The 21,806-nt window shown below is 58.6% G+C and overlaps 1 protein-coding gene across 9 annotated transcripts; it reads right to left on the bottom strand.

Moving 5' to 3' along the window:
- Nucleotides 1-5,636: 5,636 nt before the first annotated feature.
- On the bottom strand, nt 5,637-21,265 carry TAL1 (TAL bHLH transcription factor 1, erythroid differentiation factor). Of its 9 annotated transcripts, none has more exons than XM_072772242.1 (6): nt 21,134-21,265; nt 17,904-18,060; nt 16,564-17,352; nt 14,199-14,633; nt 12,931-13,025; nt 5,637-9,121 (listed from the first exon to the last, which is right to left on the bottom strand). In XM_072772242.1, exons 4-6 carry the CDS (start codon nt 14,630-14,632, stop codon nt 8,667-8,669), a joined length of 984 nt encoding a protein of 327 aa, XP_072628343.1. In that variant the 5' UTR covers nt 14,633; nt 16,564-17,352; nt 17,904-18,060; nt 21,134-21,265; the 3' UTR covers nt 5,637-8,666. The 9 variants fall into 9 exon arrangements, with proteins under 9 accessions (XP_072628343.1, XP_072628340.1, XP_072628344.1 ...); XM_072772239.1 differs by lacking the exon at nt 21,134-21,265 and adding an exon at nt 20,399-20,590; XM_072772243.1 differs by lacking the exon at nt 21,134-21,265 and adding an exon at nt 20,399-20,590 and having other exon boundaries at nt 16,564-17,322.
- Between the last annotated feature and the right edge of the window lie 541 nt (nt 21,266-21,806).

Here is a 21,806-nt window from a genome sequence, read left to right as displayed (position 1 = left end):
CAGAAAGGCAGGCAGAGGTCTTTTGAGGGGCCTAGTTATGATGAGGGAGTGGGGGTTGCTGGGGGGGCGGGGAACGGACATTATCTTCAAACCACCATCTGCATCAGTGAGACTGAGTCAGGAGAGATCCTGTCTCCCCCATATCAGGGAACTCACAGAATAACATATGACCAAACCTCCCCTCCCACAATGTATGAGGGAGCCCCCCAATTTCCCCTTAGAATAGTCCCATCCTAAAGGCCCAGGACTAGGGGGTCAATACCCCCTAGTATTGACCTGTAGGGGGTGCCCGTCTGCAGGTGCAGGGATCCCAGCAGTATTCAGGGGGTCGCCTGCAGTGGGGTGAGTGAACTGGCTCCCCCAACAGCCAGAGTCAGAGTCCCAGCTGGGCTCTGTCTCAGCCACTAGACCCTGGCAAGTCATTTAACCGCATCTATAAGGTGGGAGCGACTGTGCTCCTGCATCGGGGCTGTCGGGAGGAGTGAGCGAGACAGCAGAGTCCGAAGCCCAGCCCTTTGGTATAAGCTGTGGACACTGACCCTCTCCCTCTGGCTCTAGCTCTCTCTCTCTCAAATGAATAAAAATAAACAAACTGTGGACACTGAGCACAGGTGAGGCCAACCTTCAGTGATCACTTCCTCTTCCCGAGCTTCTCAGGTCTGGGGCTCTCTCTCTATGAAAATCTGCTTTTCCCTGAGAGTTTTGGCATTTTAACAGGTCTTAATTTAAGTTAATTCAAATTAAATAAACTTACAAATGCAGTCACTCTGTTGCACTGGGCACATTTCAAGTACTTGCCAGCTACATGTGCTCAGCGGCTCCGCCTCGGTCAGGGCAGATGTCGAACGTGTCCACCGTCACAGGAAGCTCTCCTGGACAGTGCTGGCCTAACGGCATGAGGCCGCTCTGGGCTCGGAGTTAGGAAATCTAGATCCTAGTTCCAGCTTAGCTCTAGTTCATGCTGTTTATTTTATTTAAAAAAAAAAAAAGATTTGGGCAGCCTGGATGGCTCAGCGGTTTAGCACCACCTTCAGCCCAGGGCATGATCCTGGAGACTCAGGATCGAGTCCCACATCGGGCTCCCTGCATGGAGCCTGCTTCTCCCTCGGCCTGTGTCTCTGCCTCTCCCTCCGTGTCTCTCGTGAATAAATAAATAAAATCTTTAAAAATAAATAAATAAAAATTAAAAAAAGATTTTATTTATTTATTCACGAGAGACACGGAGGGAGAGGCAGAGACACAGGCCGAGGGAGAAGCAGGCTCCATGCAGGGAGCCCGATCCCAGGACCCCGGGATCACAACCTGAGCTGATGGCAGATGCCCAACCCAAGGCCCCCTGGAGGCCTTAGTTCATGCTGTTTAAACAAGTCCCTGTTGCCTCTCAGAGCCCCAGGTCCTCCATCTGGGCCTATCCACCCTCCGTGGGAGGCAGAGCACAGTCCGTGCTGGATGGGGACCATCTGATGGATTCTATGACCCCAGGGCCTTGGATCAGGCCCGGGTGGAAACAGGTGAGTGGGTGATGCCCTGCTGATGTAGAGGCTGAGGGACCCACCTGCCCCCTCCCAAGCTCCAGCAGCTCCAGAAAATACTCTGGGGTCCAACGTTTGTCAGGCAAGCCTCCCTGTGTCTCAGCGTCTCAGCGTCTCAGCCCCTCATCTGCAGGTCAGCAGAGCCTGAGCCGGGGCCGGCCTTACTGGGGGGTATGTGGGGGGGTGCAGCATGTGTATCTCCCCAGGCTTACTCAGGCCTGGGGAGCCCGAAGACGCCCCGGACCAGGCACTCATCCCTCGAGACCAGGCAGGGCCCTGGGCGGAGGCAGCCTGGAGGAGGGCGGTCCGAGGGGAGGGAGGCGTAGCGGAGTCAGAAGTGCGCTATCAGCACCGTCCTCCCCACTTCCTCTCTTGAACGGATCACATCCTGTTATTGTGCGGACAGAGAAGGCCAGGAGCTGGGGAGGGAGGCAGGGTTCAGACCAGTGAGCAGGAGGGAAAGGAGGAGCCCGAGGGAATGTCAGGGGCGTCAGGTAGCTCGAGGCTGGGTGGGAGGAGCACTCCCCGAAGGGAGGATCAGCATCCCTGGAGCACCTCGCATCTGCCACTGAGCCAAGATGCCAAGATGCCCGGGCTCCGGCCAGGCTGTGCCTCCCTGCTCCCTGCAAAGGCACCAACTCACAGGAAGTGGCACCTTCTTCCAGAAGCCTTCCGCAGCCTCCTCCTCGGGCTCTCTTCAATTCAGTTTACTCTGGGTCTCCAGGGCCAGAGTGGAGTCTCCCAGGGCCCCGAGGCCTCTCTCTCCCAACACTTCCCTTTGGGTGGTGGTGCTCTGCATCTGCTCCCCTTTACCCAGCTGCACCGGCCCTGGCCCCCGGCCCCCAGCTGTCGCTGGCTCCCCAGCGGTGGCCAGCATGCCCCAGGACCCCAGGAGTCCCTGCTGCCGTGCCGATTACTATGCCCACTGCCCCCCGCCCCCGCCCTCTCTCCCTTCTGCCATTCCCAGGCTAGCACTACCCCAACCCCATTTCCAGCAATAATAGTGGCTCTTTCTATAAAACACAAGCACCTTACGTTAGATTATTTTGAAATCCCGTGACAGCTCTGGAAGGTGGGAGTTAGCATCTTCACTTCAGAGATTACAAAACCGAATGAAGCTCAGAAAGGGTAAGTGATTTACCCAAAGTCACACAGCAGTACAATCAGTGACAGTCTTGGAACTTAAGCCCAGGTAAGTCTGACCCCCAAGGCCAGGCTCTTCCTGCGGCCCGGCTGCCTTTGTTGCTCTTTCCCACCCACATCCGGGCCTCTCCCTCCCTGAACTGACACCACATCAACTGTCCTTCCTGCCTGTCCTCAAGCCGAGCCTGTTGCTCCAGGCAAGCCCTCCAGCGTCCGCACTGATCACTCTGGTCCCAGGGAAAAGGCTGGACGAGCCGAGCTGTCATCTTCCCCGCAGCGCAGCGCAGGCCTGTCTGCTCAAGGACACCAGCTACGTATTAGCTATTTCTTCTTCCCCTCTTGAAGGGCGGTGAGCACTGGCTCTGGACTCGGACCTGAATTCAAATTCTGCGTAACCTCGGTGAAACCCCCCATGGCCTCTCTAGGCTTCATTTCCTTCTACAGACAACAGAGAGGACGCCCTCGGTGACCCTGACTTACTCCGTCCCTACTCTGACTCCTGAGGGCCGGGCGTCCACTGCAGGACGCGGTGCCCCGCACCCATGCGCGTCCTCAGGTCGCTGGTCAGAGGTGCTTGCCCGGCTCACAGGGTTGTTGTGCAAGTAGAGAAGGGGGAGAGGACAGCACAGGAGGCAAGGCTGCCATGACGGCGTGGGCGGACAGCCTCCTGATCCTCATCAGCGCCACCTCACCCCACCCAGGGCCAGTACGATAACGGGGCTGCAGGGGCCCAGCCCAAGAAAGCTCACACCCTACCTCCCCACCAACAGAAGCAGCCAAAGGGGCAGAGCTGTCCATCCCTAACGAGGCCAGGACTGTGGTTTTAGGCTGTGGGGGGTCAGGGGAGGTGGGAATGACTCAGCCCCCTGCCACACTCCCCATGCCCCCTCCCCATGCCCCCCTCCACCCTCTCCATGCCCCCCCTCTTCCCTGCTGGCCTCAACGCCGAGCTTGAGAGTTCCGTACATTATATTGAGAGGGTCCCGTGCTAGATCTGCCTTGGGGGCTGGAGGCCAAGAGACATCAGGCCTGGTCTGGCCCTGGAGGGGCTTGTGTTTGAGCGGGGAAATGGACGGGTGGACAAACATTAGCCAGCACTGAGGGAAGGGGGCCCCATGGCGTCAGGGCAGTCTTCCGGATGCTGGGGACAAGTAGCCAGATCGAAGGAAGATGGACGCAGATGACAGATGGATAGATACAAAAAGTGCAAAACTGGATGGTTACACACACACACACAGGCAGTGGGACAGAAAGGAGGGTATAACAGGAGCAGAGGGCAAAAAGGGCAGAAGGGCAAGAACACAGCCCCTCCCCCGAGGTGGGCACAGCACGTCCTGGGAGGCAGGAAGCCTCCTCCTGCCCGCCTGCCCCTGTCGTCACTATCATGGGGTGGGTGGCCCTGGGAAGGCGCCTTTCCTCTTTCGGCCTCAGTCTGTCCACCTGGAGATGGGGACATTAGCCCACACGACCCCCAAGGGCCTGGCCCCCCTGGGCTGCCTCAAAGCCTCTGCCTGTTGGCCACAGGGTCAGGTCGTCCCGACCTCTCCACAGGTGGACTGCCTTGCCTGCTCCTGGGAAGCGTCCTTCTGGAAACGGGTGCCCCTCCCTTCCCATTCTTCTCCTCCCCTGATGCCGATGTGGTCTGAGCCATCAGTGACCGCTGCGCTGGGCTTGGCTAACCACTTCCTCAACCCGGAAACCCCTCTTACTGTAGCCTCTGAAATGTTACTGTCCTGTGCACAATCTCTCTCCCTCCCCACCCTCTCCACCCTCTCCACCCTCTCCACCCTCCCGGGGAACTAGGTCTCAGCACCCTATCTGCCCAAGGGCCTCCTTGTCCTGGGCCGGGGAGAAGCACACTCGGGAGGCTTCCAAAAGCCCGGGAGCATCCCTATAGGCCAGAGCAGGATTCCCAAGCTCTGCCAAGCTCTGGGCAGCCTAGCTATGGCTGGAAGCTTCCTAGGACAGAGGCAGCCAAGATCAAAGCCTGGCAAGATGAGCAAGGCTGACCCCAGAGGAACCAGGGTTATCCATGGGCCCCCCTTGAGTTCCCTTCTGGGCACATCTTTTTTCCCTAATACTAATCACCCTCTAATGTGTTGTATCCTTACTATACCAATGCCATAATCAACATATCTTCTATGCTCATGTGTGTCCGTGTGTTTATGGTCTCCCTGCTAGAATTCAAGCAACACAAGAACAGGGATGTTGGTTTTCTCCACTGTTGGATCTCTAGTACCTAGAATAATACCTGGCCCATTGTAGGGACTCAAAAATGTTGTTGAATGGATGAAAGGACTGGCACTCCATTGGAAATGCTGACCTACTGAGGTCCCTGGAGTTCCAACAGTGCATATGCAGAGCACCAACCACCCCACAACCCCCCGCCCGCTGCCGCCACCCCAGAACCCAGAGCCCTTGGCTGTACTGGCATTCCCATTCCTAAGCCTCCATTCACTGACCACTACCCCCAAAGCCTCAGCCTGTCCCAGAGCCCTGTGTGAGACCTGCACCACCCCCAACCCTGAAGAGCCACACACGTAAGTGTGCAGCCTCCCTTTGAGTCACTGGGACACCTGGGATCCTCCTCTGCTGGGAGTAACTTGATCTGTCCTGAACCTATGATAAAAGCAACCACCCCTGCCGGCCGGCTGTGGGAGCTGAACCCGACACAGAGGGGACCGTCTGTGGGATGGCCCTGAGCCCAAACTGTGGGTGCAAAATGCTCAGAAGAGTCCCCTTCTGTGAGGCCGGGCAGAGGGAAAAGAATGGAACCCTGAGCGGGGGGGGGGGGGGGGGGGGGGGGGAGCCTCAAGGTATGGGGCAGGATCCCATCCTGAGAGGACAGCTGAGTCCTGGAGACCCCTCCATTTCAGGAGAGACAGACTCTTGCCAGGCCCTTCCTTTCACAATCCCAACTCCCAGGCGTGGCCATGCAAGATGCAAGGACAGAGTCCAGACCCCTCTGTAAAACTTTTATTTAGAAATCTTCCCAATATATCCTTATATATATATACACACACATCATCACCACAAGCGTTGTGTCGCTAAAGAGTCACGCCCACAGTGTTGGCCTCCGGGCTGTACAAAGGTCGAGGTACCTGGAGCGCTTACTCCTCTTCTGCAGAAAAATGCAGAGACCAATGCAACGCATCACATACAGTACAACAATGAAGGAAAGTGCTGGGCCCGCCCATAGGAACGATGCGCTATGTACACGGGCATGGGCGAGCCTTCGGCGGGGGGCCACGTACCATTGAAATCACAAGTACGACCAGACCACCCCCAAAGGCCGAGATAGCTGTCGGCTGACTACAGATGCTGGGCCCTTTGTTCTGTTCTCAGAAAAGGATAAAGGTTGTACCATCTTGTCGTTTGCCACCACCGATAAAAGCATATGAATTTTCCCGAAAAGATGGGAATCCCTCCAGTCCTCACAATCATCTCTGTTCTCCTCGCTGTTTTCCCCCTTTACATCCTTTCCTCTAGCACAGATATTATTCTCGGAATGTTGCCATTTCTTCATAGGTGATGAGGCGGAGGAAGAAGAAGGGTGTGCTGGGAGGGGTGGGGAGGTGGGTGCAAATGAAAATTCAAATTTTGGATCTTCTGTAGGTCTTATAAAGACATGAGGCTTTGCCCATCCCAACCCGGGCCCATTTGGGGAAGCTGTAATGTCTTACACATTTTGCCCATATCTTTTTCCATTCTCATTCCTGTGCCTTCCCTTGGAAGGAGACACAAATGAGGTCAATCTGGAGAAATGAGGACAATCAGGAAAACTCAAGCAAAAGAGGTTTGGAACCTAAATTACCCAAATGCTGCGCAGTCAGGCAGACTGGCCCACTGCCCAGGCCCTGGACTCAGGATGGGAAGCCCCAGTGCAGGAATGATCCTGAGGGCAAAAGAGTTCTTTCTGATCTCAAAATGCTTCTGCTTTCATGATTCCACTTGGTCTATACCACTGCCCTAGGAGACAGGCCAAGCCAGGGTATTTCTGAAAAACTGACATTGAGAAGGTAACTTATCCACGTGATTCTGCATGTCTGAGAAAAGAGGAAGCCAGAAGCTTGAGTTCCCGGTAGAATGTGTGATCCATCTCCCAGCACCTCTCCATCCATCCATACTGTGGCCACTTTTCACTCCCAAGTCAAATTAATCCACCAGGAAGCAAACGCAGCCTTAGGACCCGGGACAGGTGCTCCATCTTTAGACAGATGGGATTCCTCACAGGAGCTTCCAAGTATTGCAAAGAAACCAGCCCTAATTTCATCAAGATATGATGTTGGGGGTCTGAAATGGACAGGGAGTCTGAGTGCTCCAAAGATTACCATGTTGCTCCCCTATTCATAAACTGGACCCCACAACTTAAGAGGGTGGGGAGGGAGCTGGCCTCATGCCCTCTCTGCATAGGGACTGTTTTCCCTCTAGCCTCAAAGACGAAGCCTCGTGAGAGGTGGCTGCGGTGACTTGAGGGTACGGGTATACAGGACTTGTGTGGAGTCTGTCTCATGGGCTTGGAACACACGTCACAGGCAGGCTTGGCCTTAAGGAAACCATGTCCCACCATCTGGATTGACACAAGAGATCAACAAGGGGCAGTGGTCCACTCTACAAAAAAATTCTTCACTTTACAAAAGGACTTGCGGTAGTATTTTTTTAAAAGATGAAGGATAAGGGTTTGATTTACAAAAATTTCATGTACAACTTTTGGAGGGGGGCACTCCTATTGCAGTAAGCCAGCCTCCCATACACACCCTAGATGGCTGAAAGCTGTATAATTGAGGGGTGTCGAAGATTCTGCTAAGTGAATGTGCATTTGTCTAGGTCTCAGCCAGGGCCTGGTCTCTGACGGGTTTTCCCACACCCTAGAAGTGGGGCTGGAGTCTGGGTCATATCAAGATCTAAAGATCCCACCAGTAACCGAAGTCAAGCAAAAACCCCAAATGCCAGGATTTCGTAGGACAGGGTTTGCGCAAGGCTGGGATCAGACCAGACCCTCACCAAACAGACCCCGTGGAGCAGGAGAGGAGGACACGCAGACGGGGCTGCACATCCACTCCCGGTGCCAGCACACACCCAGCTGCACACTGGCATTTGCTCACCGCGTGAACAGTGATGGGGAGCTGAGAATACAGGCAGGAAGGTCTGAGACACCGTCAGGATTTGAACCCACAGCCCCAAACAGCTCTTGCTCAATTTCACTCTCATCATTTTCCCTCTCTCTGCCTTCACATGATGATGCCTGACAGGGCAGGCTCCCGGCTACACTCAGTCCCCACAAGGATTGGGAAGGCAAGTCTCAGTGGGGAGAAAGCAGAGCTTTGATCCCCGGGGCAAGTAGTAAGGGCTACTGGGTTTCTGACCCTCTGGCCCAGCTAGTCGAGAGCAGGCTGTCCACTGGCCATCTTCTTCCACCAAGCCCTGTAGAAGGCACCTCGAGGCTTGTGACTCTGCAGCAGCTGGCAAGCTAGGTGACCCAACATGGGCCTGGGCGAAGATGGGGCTCACCTAGAACTGGGCGGCTACTGGGTACCTACGTATTTGGACAGAGTGGCCACACTAGCCACACCAGCCAGCTTGGGAGGGGCTGAAGGCAAGGCAGAGGCTGCTGGATGCCCCAAGTGAGAGCTGACAACCCCAGGTCTCAGCAAAGACAGGGCCCCCAAGCTCCAGGCTGAAAGCCCCGCCAGTCGAGCTCCTTACTTACTTGAGAAGTCTTAGGGTTTGGGGGGAAGGGGAAGACCGTGCCGTCTTCATAAAAAGTACCTACCACTTTGCTCCATTTTTCTGTTTTCCCACTGAGGCAGGAAACAGGAAAGCCACCCCAGGGCCAGTTAGGGCTTCGCAAAGTTCAGACATCAAGGAAAGCTCATCAAGTCCACCGCTGGGCTTCAGAGCTGCCCCATCCTCACCCGACCTGCCCCGAAGCCCACAGTCCCAGCGGCCTGAGGGTGCCCTCCTGGCTGGTCCTGAGTGGCTCCGGCCCCATCACCGAGGACCCGCTCCATCAGCGGCTGGCAGCATGGCAGGGTGCAGGCTGCGCGCCGTGTGCTTGGGCGCCGGCTCTTCTGTGTAGCTGTCCGGGCTGGCCGCCCCGTCCAGCGAGCTGCCACAGCTGGAGTTGGGGGACAGCACGTCCTGCAGGAGGTCGTCGGGCGGCGCACCGCCCCCTCCCGCACCGCCCCCTCCGCCAGCCCCCACCACGGGGTCCTTGCCAGGCTTGGCCCGCTGGGTACCCTCCTCCTCCTGGTCATTGAGCAGCTTGGCCAGGAAGTTGATGTACTTCATGGCCAAGCGGAGGATCTCATTCTTGCTGAGCTTCTTGTCCGGGGGATGCGTGGGGATCAGCTTGCGGAGCTCGGCAAAGGCCCCGTTCACGTTCTGCTGCCGCCACCTTTCTCGGCTGTTGGTGAAAATGCGCCGCACTACTTTGGTGTGGGGACCTGGAGGTAGGAGGACGGGAGTTCAGAAAAATGAGATGGAGGTCCCCCAAGGCACCTTCTCCCATGGGGAAGAAGAGAAACCACCCACAGGGAGGCTTGGGAAACCTAGAAGGCCTTCTTGCCTTTTACTTAGACAACTCCTACTCAGCCTTTGAACCCCCGTTCCTCTGAGGATTCCCCTCGACCCTACCGGACCAACCTCACCAACTACCAGGCCCTCCAACCCCTGGATCTCCAATCACCTTTTTTCAAAAAAAAGATTTATCTATTTAAGAGAGAGACAGAGTGTGTGCGGGACGGGGGAAGAGAGTGTGCGCAGAGGGCGAAGGAGAGAGTGTCTTTCTTACAGACTCCGTGCTGAGCGTGGAGCCCAACGCTGGGCTCCGTCTCACCACCGTGAGATCACGACCGGAGCTGAAACCAACAGTCGGACGCTTAACCGACTGAGCCACCCAGGGGCCCCTCCATCACTTTTGATCATTACTGTATGTGTCTAATGCTCGTCTCCCTCGTGGGGCTGCAAGACATTTGAAGACCGGGACCATAGGTCATTCGTTCATTCATTCACTTGTGCCAAAAGCCATACAGCACTAGTGAGAAAGACAAACTCTGGAGCCAGACTTTCTGGATTGAATTCCTGAGTATAACTCACTAGATAGTGACTTCCGGCACGTTACTTAAACTCTCTGTGCTTCAGCTTCGTCATGTAAATTGGAGATAATACTAGTAACTAAAATACAAGACTGTCACATGGATCTAATGACTAACCCAGGTAAAGTCCTTAAGCCAATACCTGCCTGAGATTAAACATCCAATACACGTCAGCTATTATCACGCATCCATCAGTTTTTTACTAATCACCAGGCACTGTGCCAGGCACTAAAGACAGGGCCCCTGCCCTCACGGAGCATACATTTTAATGGTGATGACGGGTGAACAAGTAGCAAACAAATAAAAATGAACAGGAGGCTGAATGTAATAACAGATGGGGGAGAAGCCACCACATTTAGCTCAGGTGGCTGGGGATGGCACACTGGAGAAGGTGAAAGCTATAAGGTAAGACCTTAAGGCTGGTGAACAGCCAGCCAGGAAGGGAAGAGGGAACAGTATGTGCAAAGGCCCTGAGCTGGAAAATGGCTGAAGCCAACATACTAATTAGCATGGGTGTGATCAGAGTAGGCTGGCTCCAGACCCCACAGGTCTCTGCAGTAAGGGTGGGGACTGTTTTCTAAGGGTGATGGAAAACACAGAAGAGGCTGATCATGCTGGCAGGTGGAGGGAACGGAATACAGAGCAGCGGCAAGAGAGAAAAGGACCTACCCTGTGGCTCTCTCCCCAGGAGAGAAGCGGAGACAGGGGCCATGCAGAGGCACAGCCGGAGGCTCTAAGCAGGTGTCTGAGGGCTGCCTCGGGCTCTCCATGTCTACGTGCAATCTCCGGACTTGGCCAATATTTAGACTATATTCATATGCTAAGACTTGTGGGGTGGGGCAGCGGCAGACACCAGCATGCACAAACTGAGCACTATGGTGTTCAAAGCCCCGCACAATGTCCAAGCCTGACCTGGGATTCCCAAAGCCAGAGAAAACAGAAGAGGGCCCTGCTAGTGCTCCCAAGTTCCTGGGCTGAGGTGGCTGCTCCCCTCCCCACACCTCAGTGGGGGCTGGGCTCCCGAAAGCCACCAGGAAGCTCTGTGTCCTGAAGGAACTCCCAGTCCTGGGATATTTGTTTTCCCTCTTCGATAACCCCAACCCCGAGAACCAGACCTCAGAAAGGAGAAACTAGGACAGGGGAGAAGAGGTGAGGAGGGCTCAAGGCTGCACCTCGGACCCCCCGCTAAGGAGACTGAGGCCAGGATGGCTCATCTGTGCCAGAGCTTCTTGCTTGATCCTCTTTCTCTCTCTTACTTGCACCTGTACACGTATACACGCATGCACACACATATACACACACACCTGAGATCCCTGAGAGGATCACTCACCCCTGGCCCCCCGTGCCTCTGAAAGCTGGCTCTCCAAGCCCCCATAGGGCCCAGCCCAGCTGACTCTTTGCCAAAGACCAGACCCAGGCTGGGAAAAACACAGCACACCTGCTGGCAGTCCTATCCTGGGCTGCTGCAGAGGAAATAACTCCATGTTCTCTGGTCTCCACGCCAGACAGAGGGGTGTCCCTCAGCTGTGACATAAGGAGGACTGTCCCTGCCCAGGAGGACGCTGAGGGAGCTCCTGGGTGGGGAGGGGGCCTTACAACTGCTGTCCCAGTTACAGTTAGCAGAACCTATCCCCAGCCAAGCCCTAAAAACACTTTATCCCATTGGACTCTCAGCAACCTGTGAGGTTCCCCCCTTTACAAATGAGGAAAATAAGAACCAGAAAAGTTCAGCAGCAGGAATCCACACCAAGTTCCATTTCTTCGGACTCTTTGGTGAAATATCTGGTTTCAAACCTCCATGGACATACGTACTCTGCATACCACACAACACATACCCTCCTCTTCACCTCTGTTTTTGTCTGTTCCTCTCTGGCACCTTCCCAGAGAACCATCCGCCGCTCTGCACCTTCCTCTTCCCTAGCCTGTCCATCCCTCTGCGGCCCTGCCTCTCTGCACCTACTCAGCATCCAGACATTTATGAGTAATGGCTTCCCTATACTTCTGCACTCCCCCCCAAACCCTCACCCCCCTGGCCCCTTCTCCTGCTTCCTCTCCTTTGTGCCTGATTCTCATTGCTTCTGCCCTCTGTGCAAAAGGCCTCTGCCCTGGAGAACTTCGGAGCAGGATCAGCCCCAAAGTTCCAGCAGTACTGACACCTCATCACCCTTCCCTCTTGGACCGACAGCTCATGCCCCAGGCTGCTCAGGGCTTATGAGGTCTGTTCCTTGTCCAGACTCCAAGCCCCCTCCCCTCCAGAACACTACAGAGGACTCCTCTCCAGAAGCTCCAGCTCAGTACACGTCCCTCCTACTGACCCCTTGATTAAATCCCAGTCTGGCCTCAAGGCCTCAGGTGGCCTTCCTACAGGAGCCCCAGGCCCCACACTGGCAGCTCCAGGGTTGGGCTCCTGGTCCCCGGCTCTGAAGAGCCCGCTCTCCTGCCCCCTGGTGTTGGGTCCCATCTCCTACATCAGGTCAACCCTGGGAAGAGGGACAGGATACTCCTAATTTCCCATCCATCCAACTCCTTCCCCAAGTTTAGCGCCCAAGACTACTCAGGTAGTTCACAGGAGTATTGGCGAGGGCCTTCTGGGGGACGCAGGGGAGGACGGCAGGGTAGGATCTATGATGTCAGGAAGGAAATGCCAGGTCTCAGCCCTGGGTATGGAACAGGGGCCAAGAGGGTCCCACAAAAAAGGGACCTGGGACACGGACCTTGACGGTGCAATTCCAGGCAGGGAGCAGACTCCAAAAAAGGCCTTGGGAGGAGGTACAAGAAATCCCTGAGGCTCGGTGCTCAGAGGCAGGGAGCACCATGTGTGCTGCCCTCCCCTGGGATTCTTGCACAGTGTACGAATGGGGACTAGAGCGCGGACGGACGCCAGCTGACCCCAGAGGTTTGCGCTAAATGCCACCCTGTGTCCTCACTGCCATGTTCCCTCTTCCCAGGATGGTGAGGATGGCCCCCAGCCCCACCCATGACTTGGCCTGGTCCCGGGGCAGTTGCAGGGCAAGGACTCCAGCAGACTCGGATTCCCAGGTAGCCCCACCCCCAACTATGTGAGCCGCCTAGGGAGTAGTCCCTGAAGATCCGGCCCCTGCTGGGGCTCTCGGACCAGCAGGAGGGGTGAGCACAAAGGAAGAGGCGGGGAGACTCACCGTCTGTAATCTCCATCTCATAAGGGGAGGGCCTCCTCTTCACTCGGTTGCTGGTGGCGAACATAGGGAAGGCATCTGGCTCCCCAAAGAACCCACTGTGGAAGGGAGTAAGCAGAGCACAAGCTCACACGCAGGTGGAGGGCGGCGGGCTCCTCAGCGATCCCGCGTGCTCTGGGCGCCCGCCCCACCCCGGGGAAACACAAGGGCCACCCTGCTCCCTTCACACCTGAGTCCGGGATAGAAGGAGCATCCCACACAGACAGCCACACACAGTCACAGAGTGCTCCCACTCTCTCCCCTTGGGGAGGCAAGCGAGGGGAGAAGGGGCCCCATGCCCACACACCGCTCCCCACCCTTCACAATCAGAAGTGAACACACAGAGCAAACCCAAAAACGAACACACATGCTCCCCAGGCAGACGTACTCCCCTTCCCAGACACAAGCACACAATCCACAGGCACCTCCCCTCCTGCACAGGTACTCACACAGGCAGCTGTGGCCTTCACACCTAACGACCTGCAGCCCTAGCACTTCACAGGACACACTGCCCCCCCCAGAGATCACCACACCTGCATCCCGCCCCATGGGGCCCGTGGACAGACAACAGAGAGTAAACCTGGCCTCACCACTGCTCACATGCCCCTCACTGCCCTACCTGGGCTCTCCATAGCTTCTTCCTCCTCGGGGTCTCCCACTAGCTGCCCCCATTGTCAACCCTTGCCTCACCTTCCGGTCTCCACCCTAAATCTACCCCTATCTCCCCACCATCTCAGTGGCCCCAGCAGGGAAATGGACACCTAAACTGGGAGGGGAGCGCAGGCCCCGGCCCGGAGACCACAGCCCGGGCCAGGGGCAGAGGGGCCCCAGAGGGGAGGAGGGATCCCCGCCCCACCGCCCCACCGCCCCACCCGGGCCAGCAGTTCGGGGAGGGCGGGGAGGGCGCCGTCTGCAACCACCCTCAGATCCCTTCCTCTCACCTGTCCGCTGAGGGCTGCGGCTTCCAGAAGGATTTCAGAGCAGCGAGCGCATTCAGACACATTCTCACCTGGGACTCCCACTCAGGCGACTCCCTTGGGTCCACACCCCACCCCAGCACACACACGCCCCAACACGCAGCCCGGCCCGCGCTCCCCAGGGCGGACCCTCCGGGTTCGCACACTGGCTCGCGCGCCCGCCCCACGGAGCCCCCGCGCACACGCACACCCGCCCCGGGGCTCGCAACGCCTCCTCCTCCTGCGCCCCCCCCCCCGTCGTCCCCCGGGCCTGACCTGCCGAGCGAGGCCAGCGGCTGGCCGAGGCTGTAGAGCAGCGCGCGGCCGGGGGCGGCGGGGGCCGCGAGCGCGGGCGGGCTCAGCTGCACCATGCGGCCGTCGCCGGGCAGCTCCGCGGGGGCCGAGGCGGGCGCGGGCCCCGGGGGCCGGCACAGCTCGGTGGTGGGCACCCGATGGCGCGCTTCGGCCGCCGCCGCCTCGCGGCCCTTCCCGTCCCGCGCGGCGCCGCCCCCGCCGGCAGGGCCGCCCCCCGGGCCTCCGCGCGCGCCCAGCTCGATGACCGGGGGCTCCGCGGGGGCCGCGCGGCTCGTCTCCTTGGCGACGCCGTTGAGCAGGACCAGGTGCGGGGGGGCCATGCGGGCCTCGGCCGCGTCCCGTCCCTCCGGCGGGGGGTCACTGCGGGCCGCCTCGCCCGGCGGCCGCTCCGTCATCCTGCGGGCAGACAGACAGACAAGCGGACGCCCGCTCCGACAGCCGCCCGCCCAGAGCGGTGCGCCGGGGGCCCAGCGGGATTCGCGCCCCGAGACGTGGAAGAGGCGCGCTTGGCGCCACGTGGACAGGCGGCCCGGCTGGGACAGCGCAGGGGTGCCTGCGAGACCCAGGGCCTGGGGGCACGGAGAACGACGGCAGAGACATTGGAAGAAGAGGAATAGAGCCAGCGAGAGAAAACAGAAGGGGGAAAAGGAGGAAGGAAATGTAGAAAGAGGCGAGAAAGAAAGATCATCCCGTCCCCCTGCTCCCGCTGCAGGGGAAGAGGAGGGAACAAACCCCCTGACCCTGTTCTTCCCGCCCCCCTTTAGGTTTTGGCGGGGAAACTGTGGCGCGGAGGTGGGGTGTTTTCCAACCTCTCTGGCTTCTCAACAAGTAGGGAACCCGGGGAAGGGAGGCTAGGAGGCCTGGGGTCCCCTGCGCCCCAGAGGGCGGGGACTGCCGCTCTCCCTTCCCACACCCCTGCAGGGGCTGCCTGTCCGCACTGAGCAAATCCACGTGTATTCTGTGCAGCTGCTGGGAACCCCAGGGGCCATTTACACCCACCTAGACCAGAGATGAGACACCAGGAAGGGAGGATGATCCTAGCACTAAGTCCTCCCCAACCGCACATAGCACCCCCTTATGCTCAGCTGGACTCAGAAGTGAGATGGCGTCTGGAAGGGAGGCTTGGCTGAGTGGGTATGGAGCCCAGGCATTTGGAGGCCTCCTGAGGCCACCGGGGTCGAGGCTCCCACCCACCAGCAGGAAGAGGTATCATGAAGGCCCTTGAACTCTTCCATCCCCCTCTCCTGCCTGCATGATCTTCTGAGAAATGGGAGCAAGCAATACTTCATTGATGCACCTAAAAGCACGGTGCAAATGCTCAAGTAAACATTATTATTGGCAAGAAGACTGAGCCAGCGAGGGGACTGCCTTGCCCAAGGTCACATGAACCTATCTGCCACAGAGCCACAGAGTGGGACCAGAACTGTGATCTCACTCTGTCTGCACTATTCTCCTGTATACACTCTCCCATGGATATCCCTGGGGCTGGGGATACTCCTTCTCTCCACAATCATACACCAGGGTGACCCGTAGAGGCTCTAATCCCCACTAACACTCACTGGGGGTGAGGTTGGGGGGGGGGGGCTTCCATCATCCTGCTAAGATGTCAGTGGAGCCAGAGGCCCCAAAAGAACCAAAAAACCATGAGACTGGTCTGGAGCCTGGAGTTTGAGGGTGCTTGTGAGTTATTTTAATAAAGCACACACACACACACACACACACACACACACACACGAAGCCTATCAACTCGACAGGCTTCACCAGATGTTCAAAATAAGGCTTCTCCTCTCAGAATTAGATGATTGGGATATTTCGTAGCAGAAAATACACAAAAATCCAATTCAGCCCCAAGCAGAGTCCATCTAATTGCTCACGGGCAGCCATTCCGCCACTGCACGGCCCTGGACCTGGGCTGGCCTGGGAAATGTCCTCCCACCCCAGGAGAGAGATCTGACCCTCTGAAGCCTCTTTGGGGGCTCAGCAAAATTGCCACCAGACACACAAGGTGATGGAGAATGGCCATTTGGATTGCCCTGGGTCTGCCAGCAACGTGGGCTCACCAGGAAACGACCGAATTCCCCAAGACCTGGTGTACGTGAGCCGCCAAGACAGTGGGTCTACAAGGCTTCACTGGAAGGGAGTTTACGATTATGGCGGAAACAATAGATCCGTATCCACGGAATGGGACTGCCAAGCCACCGGCCACTAGAAACGCAGCCGAGGTATACCAGGCCAATCCTCCCCGGCTCCCCTGCAGCAGCGAGCTGCACCAGTAACACACCATCCTGTGGCAAAATATACAAGCCCCAATGTGCTGGTTCCCTACCTTACTGTCCCCACACACGGTTGTGTGCCCAGTGACACGTGCTGCAGCCCCAGCTTCTAACCAAGAACAAACAAACGGTGCACACTGCGATCACCAGACTGAGTTCAAGCTCTCCTTATGACACATTTATACCCTCTGATTAATTCCGAGGCTTCATGGAGGCGTAGATCCCCGAGGGGCAAGAGGAGCACATATTCCAGATGAGTTGACCCTGGCCCCAAATGCCCTCCCCAGCCGCCTATAAATATCTATATCTCTGAGGCTCCCTGTGAGAAACCTTTGATTGGTCCCCAGGGTCTGTGGCCAACCTCTCCCCGCCCATCCCCGGACCTTAGGAAAACCCGGCGGGCTGTTCAGCAACCAGGATCACCCAGGCGAGGGGGCCGTGCTCCAGAAAAAGCCAACAGAGGACTCGTAAGCACCTTTGGTTGTAGGGGACTAAACCCCATCACCTGGCTTGGGCTAAGATTACTGGAAAGAAAGCCCGAGTGATTTTTGTTTGTTCATTTGTTTTTATTTGGGGGAAGATGAAAGAGGGGGAAGAAGCTCTTGAACAGAATCACACTAGACTATTTGACCATTACAACTCCTCTTTGTGCGGCCCAGAACCAGCTCGCAGCCCCCAACACCGGATCCTCATCCCCTGTTGCCAGATGGCCGCAACACTTCCGTTTGTGTCTGAGCAAGACAAGGATCCCAGGAGCTCCTAGGGGGCAGGCACAGGGTCCGGGGCAGCTCCCCATTCCCGGCAGGGAAAATCTGTCATAGGAAAACAGCCTCCGCGGGTACCTAGGGTAAGAGCTAGCTAGCTCCCTATCCTTCATAATGCACCCACACCCGAACGACCCCCTGGGGGAGCCCCAAGCATGCACGAGAACCAAAATCACCCATGAAGAGAGCCACCCTCCCTGCCACTACGGGAGTGGAGGCTGTTGCAGCACAGCCCCACCCTAGGCCGGAGGCCCCGGCCAGGGCCCACCGGAGTTGGGACTGTGCTAGCCAGGATGGCCGGGCCTTCTTCCTGCCGGCGGCCCGGGCACACACAGCCTGCACCACCCGGATATAGCCGCCCCAAAGTTAGGAGGCTTGTGAAACACCCATGGAACCAGGACTGATGGGAGCGGCCTGGGGGACTAGGTCCAGCTACCTACGTGTTTTAACCCGAGATCGAAAAGGTAAAGGGCCCTGCTAGAAGCCACAGGGGCACGGATCCCAGATTCCCAGCTCTGGGTTTGTCCTCCCCTCACCCAATCCTCTGTCCTACACCTCCTCCACCCCAGGCCGGAACCCAAGGTCCTCCAGGACACTGTTTCCACCAATACTATTCCCCCAAAACTCACCTGGGGCATATTTAGAGAGACCGGCCCCTCTGAATAGGATCTCCACTCCGCCGGAGAGGGGCGGGAGACCAGGTCCAAGTTGTGGACGGGGGTCTCTGCTTTCCCCCCTCTCTCGCTGACAGACCAGCAGCTAGGCCACGGTGTGGTCCTGGGCAGTCTGCCGCGCCCAAAGCCAGTTTCCAGGAAAGATGGGGGTGGAGAGAAAGAGGGAGGGCGAGAGGGAGGGAGAGAGAGAAATGGGGGTCAATGGCTGGGAATTACCTCCTGTCCTCGCCAACCAGCCCAGGGAACTGCGGAGGGCTTTCTGCCCCCACCCTGCAGGTGTTAGAGGCCTCCCCCCAAACCCCCTTAAAAAAGAACCCTACACCTGACCAATCAGAAATAACTATTTACTCCAACAACAACAACAACGAGCTCAGCACAGGCTGCCCGAACAATTTCGGGCCCTCTGACGGGATGTCTGGTTCAGCGTTGCCGGCTGGGTTTGTTTTCTAAGCACTGACGTGTCTATGCGGTTGGCTTGGGAACCCGGGTTGGGGGACAGCCATGGCCACAAGGCCTAGCGTGAGCGGGTGGGGAAATGTGTGTTGGAAAAGGGGAATGTGGTTTCCAGACCCTGATCTGTGGGAAGAACCTCCGAGGCCCCGTTCTCTCCTTGCCCACCTTTTGCCCAAAGCGAAACCAGAACCCAATTCCAAAGGGTACTTTCCCACAGGAATGGAGTCAACAGCAGGGATCGAAAAGAATGGGGTGGGGGGAGATACGTGATCTATGTAGGTCCCCTCCTTGCTTCCTACTAATAAAAGAAAGCAAGCAAGCCCCTGCCTTCCTTTCCACCATCCCCACACAATGATTTTCAATTTTTCAGTGTTCATTAGGGGAGAATTCTAATAATTCCTTGCAGCAATAAACAAGGCAAAGGGAGGGAGGGTAAAAATCCAATACTGCTTCCCAGTGTGTAGCTAGTGAGATTTAGGTTGCTTCCCCCCCCCAAAAAAAGGGGGTTTTGTTTAATTTGTTTTGCCTAAATTGTCCAGTTTAGGATTCCACATCGAAATCCTAGGTTAATTCCAAAGGACTCCCTTTAGAAGCCCCGGCTTTGGTGGAAATATAGGAATAATTCTTCCCTGCGGTTTCAGTCCAATGCGGGAGATTTTCTTTCTCCTCTTCTAATCCAGGTGGGGGGAGGGGTAGGAAGAAGGGCGAATCCACCCGTTCCCGCGTCTCAGGTCCCGGTTCATTTTTGCATTATGACACGGTCTCCGTGCCCGTCCCTCTCTCCATTTTCTCTCCCTACCCCAAACCCAGCAACTTAAAAAAAAAAAACAAAACAACAACAACAAAAAAAACACAGAGCCGGGGTGGGTGGGGGGACCGCGCTGCTTTGTTATCGTTTCAACGAAGCTCAAAGGGACAAGCCGCTCCGCTTCTCAACGATAACTTTAATTAAATAGAATGATGGTGGTGCTGCTGGTGATGATGGCGAGGGTGACATCAGTAGCCACAATAACTGGCAAAACAAAATCCCCTCTTCCCCCGCAGCGAGGGCAGCACCGACCCCATCGCTGCACAAAGCCCGGCCCCGGCCGCCGATGGACGGACGCCCGTCCCCCCGCAATGTCGCTCTCCCGGGGAGGGGACGGAAGAGCGTTCTCTGGACACCGCCGCAGGGCCCCCACCCGAGGCGCGATTTCCTCCCCCGGCCTCTCCCCGCAGACCCCGCGCAGGTACCCGCGAAACTGACCAGAGACGGACGAAGCCCGGGAGCGGCCGAGGGCCGAGGCGCGGCCCGGCGAGCGCTGCTCCGCTCCCAGCCGGGAAGAGCCCGCCTCCCGCCGGCCGAGCCTCAGGCGCCGGGGCCCCGAGCGGCCTGCGGACAGGGCGGCCGCCGGGCGGGCTCCGACTGCCCAGCCGAGCCGGCACCGGCTTCCGAATACATCATAATTTGGAATAAAATGTGAAATCCCTCTCCCCGCCCCCTCGCCGCCTCCTCACCTCGCGGCCCCAGCTCCCGCTCGCCCCCCCTCCACCCCCCGGCGATGTGCAAATGCGCTTCCAGAGGACGCAGGCCGCGGGCGCTCGGCCCCGCGCGGGCAGGACCACCCGCGGCGCAGCCCCGCGCGCGGGGAGCGGGGAGCGGGGAGCGGGGCGCGGGGCGCGGGGCGCTCACGGCCGGGCCCGCACGATGCCCCGCGCGACACGGCGGCGGCGGCCGCCCCCGGACTCGCGTCCACCGCGGTCGGCATCCCGCGCGCCCGGCACGACAGCCAGGCCACCCAAACGCAGGCGCAAAGGCCGCACAGCCCCACGCGCGGAGCCAGACCCCCGTCGAGGAGGCCAACAGGCACAGGCGTGCGCGGCGATGCGCACGGAGGGGCCCCAAGAGCCCAGGCCCGCGGCGCAGAGGGCGCGGACACCGTCCCACGCGGGCACACCACCGGCCTGGAGGGCCGCCTCGGGAGGGGTCGGGGCCGCCGGCTCGCACACGCACTCACAATCCCACCGCATGCACACAACCACCGGGAAGAAATGAACACCAACCACCGCCTCGCGCATTTCTGTATATTGCGTAAGGAAAAAGGGGAAGGAAGGAAGAGAGTCTCCGAGGCGGGAGGGGCGGCGGCGAGCGGAGGGCGTCCGCGCAAAGTGCCCCCCATCGAAGGGCCGGAGGGCGAAGGGGGGAAGGCCTCCCCGGAGGGGGGCGGGCGCCACGGCTGCGGAGGCTGCGGAGGCTGCGGAGGCTGCGGAGCCCGCGGGCCGCCTTCCCCCCGCAAAGGGCCGGAATGCTCACGTTTCGCCGCCACGGGGGCCGCGCGTGGCCTCGCTGCGGCCGGGTCCTGGGAGCCGAGCCCCCGCCCGCCCCCGCCCCCGCCCCCGCCCCCGCCCCGGGTCCGCGGGCGCCGCGCGCTAATCCCGCTCCCGCTCCCGGCCTCGTTAGCATGGGCCGAGGCGCGCCGGGGCCGCGTGCGCCGCCGAGATAAGGCGCAGCCGCGGGGCCGCTCGCCCCCGATAAGCGCCTCGGCCATTATGGGCCAAATGATTCATTTTAATTTGGCAATTTCACCGGAGGGAGCGGGGGGCTGGCTGCGCGGCGCCGGGAGCGGCTCCGGGGCGCGCCGCGGAGAGAGGGGGCGCGCGGGCCGGGGCGCGGCGAGCCCGGCCCCGTGGGACCCCGAGCGCCCCGGGAACCCGGGCACCCCGCGACCTCAGTCCCGCGGCCTCCCAGACACCTTCCTGCGGCGACGCTCATCCCAGAACTCCGTCCCTGCCCCTCCCGGCATTCCTTCTTTCTCCCGCGTCCTAGCCGCCCGCGCTCCGACGGGCAGTGCCTCGCCGCAGAGCTCCCCGGCCGCGCCCCTGCACCCCCGCCCTTCAGCCCGGCTCTCCTCCGCTCTGAAACGGGGCGCGCTGGCCTCCAGGGTCACGGACGGAGCTCGCCTCCGGGCCCCGTGGAGGGACAACTGGTGTCAGTGGAGCGGTTTAAGTGTCCCTTCTGCGGAGTTCCAGGCCGAGCCCGGAGCCGGGGAACGTCCCAACCCCCATTGTGTCCGAAACATTTTAATCCTGCTACAGAAACACCATTGGAAGCACTGTGCAAATACCAATTCCTTTCGTTCTCCTAACCAATCCTAGGAGGCTGGTGCTACTCCTACCCTCCACGGAGCGATGAGGAAACTGTGGCACAGAGACGTGGAGAAACTTTGCCTATGTGACGGATCGAGTGAGCGGGGAGCCTGGGTCAGAAGCAAATTTTAGGGGACGCCTGGGTGGCTCAGTAGTTGTGCATCTGCCTTCAGCTCTGGGCATGATCCCCCGGGTCCGGAATTGAGTCCCCATCAGGCTCCCTGCAGGGAGCCTGCTTCTCCCTCTGCCTCTGCCTCTGCCTCTTTGTGTGTGTGTCTC

Source organism: Canis lupus, chromosome 13 (genome assembly GCF_048164855.1).
Source record: "Canis lupus baileyi chromosome 13, mCanLup2.hap1, whole genome shotgun sequence".
Taxonomy (NCBI): domain Eukaryota; kingdom Metazoa; phylum Chordata; class Mammalia; order Carnivora; family Canidae; genus Canis; species Canis lupus.
The sequence above is the reverse complement of the archived record's forward strand: the minus strand, read 5'-3'. Positions and strand labels throughout refer to the sequence as shown.

What these genes read in the sequence shown, in the direction of transcription:
- TAL1 (XM_072772242.1), bottom strand. Translation starts at nt 14,632, where the DNA reads ATGACGGAGCGGCCGCCGGGCGAGGCGGCCCGCAGTGACCCCCCGCCG. An exon ending in CCGCTGGCCTCGCTCGGCAG is followed by an intron (nt 13,026 to 14,198) that starts GTCAGGCCCGGG and finishes TCCCTTCCACAG; the next exon opens with TGGGTTCTTTGGGGAGCCAG. An exon ending in TGAGATGGAGATTACAGACG is followed by an intron (nt 9,122 to 12,930) that starts GTGAGTCTCCCC and finishes TCCTACCTCCAG; the next exon opens with GTCCCCACACCAAAGTAGTG.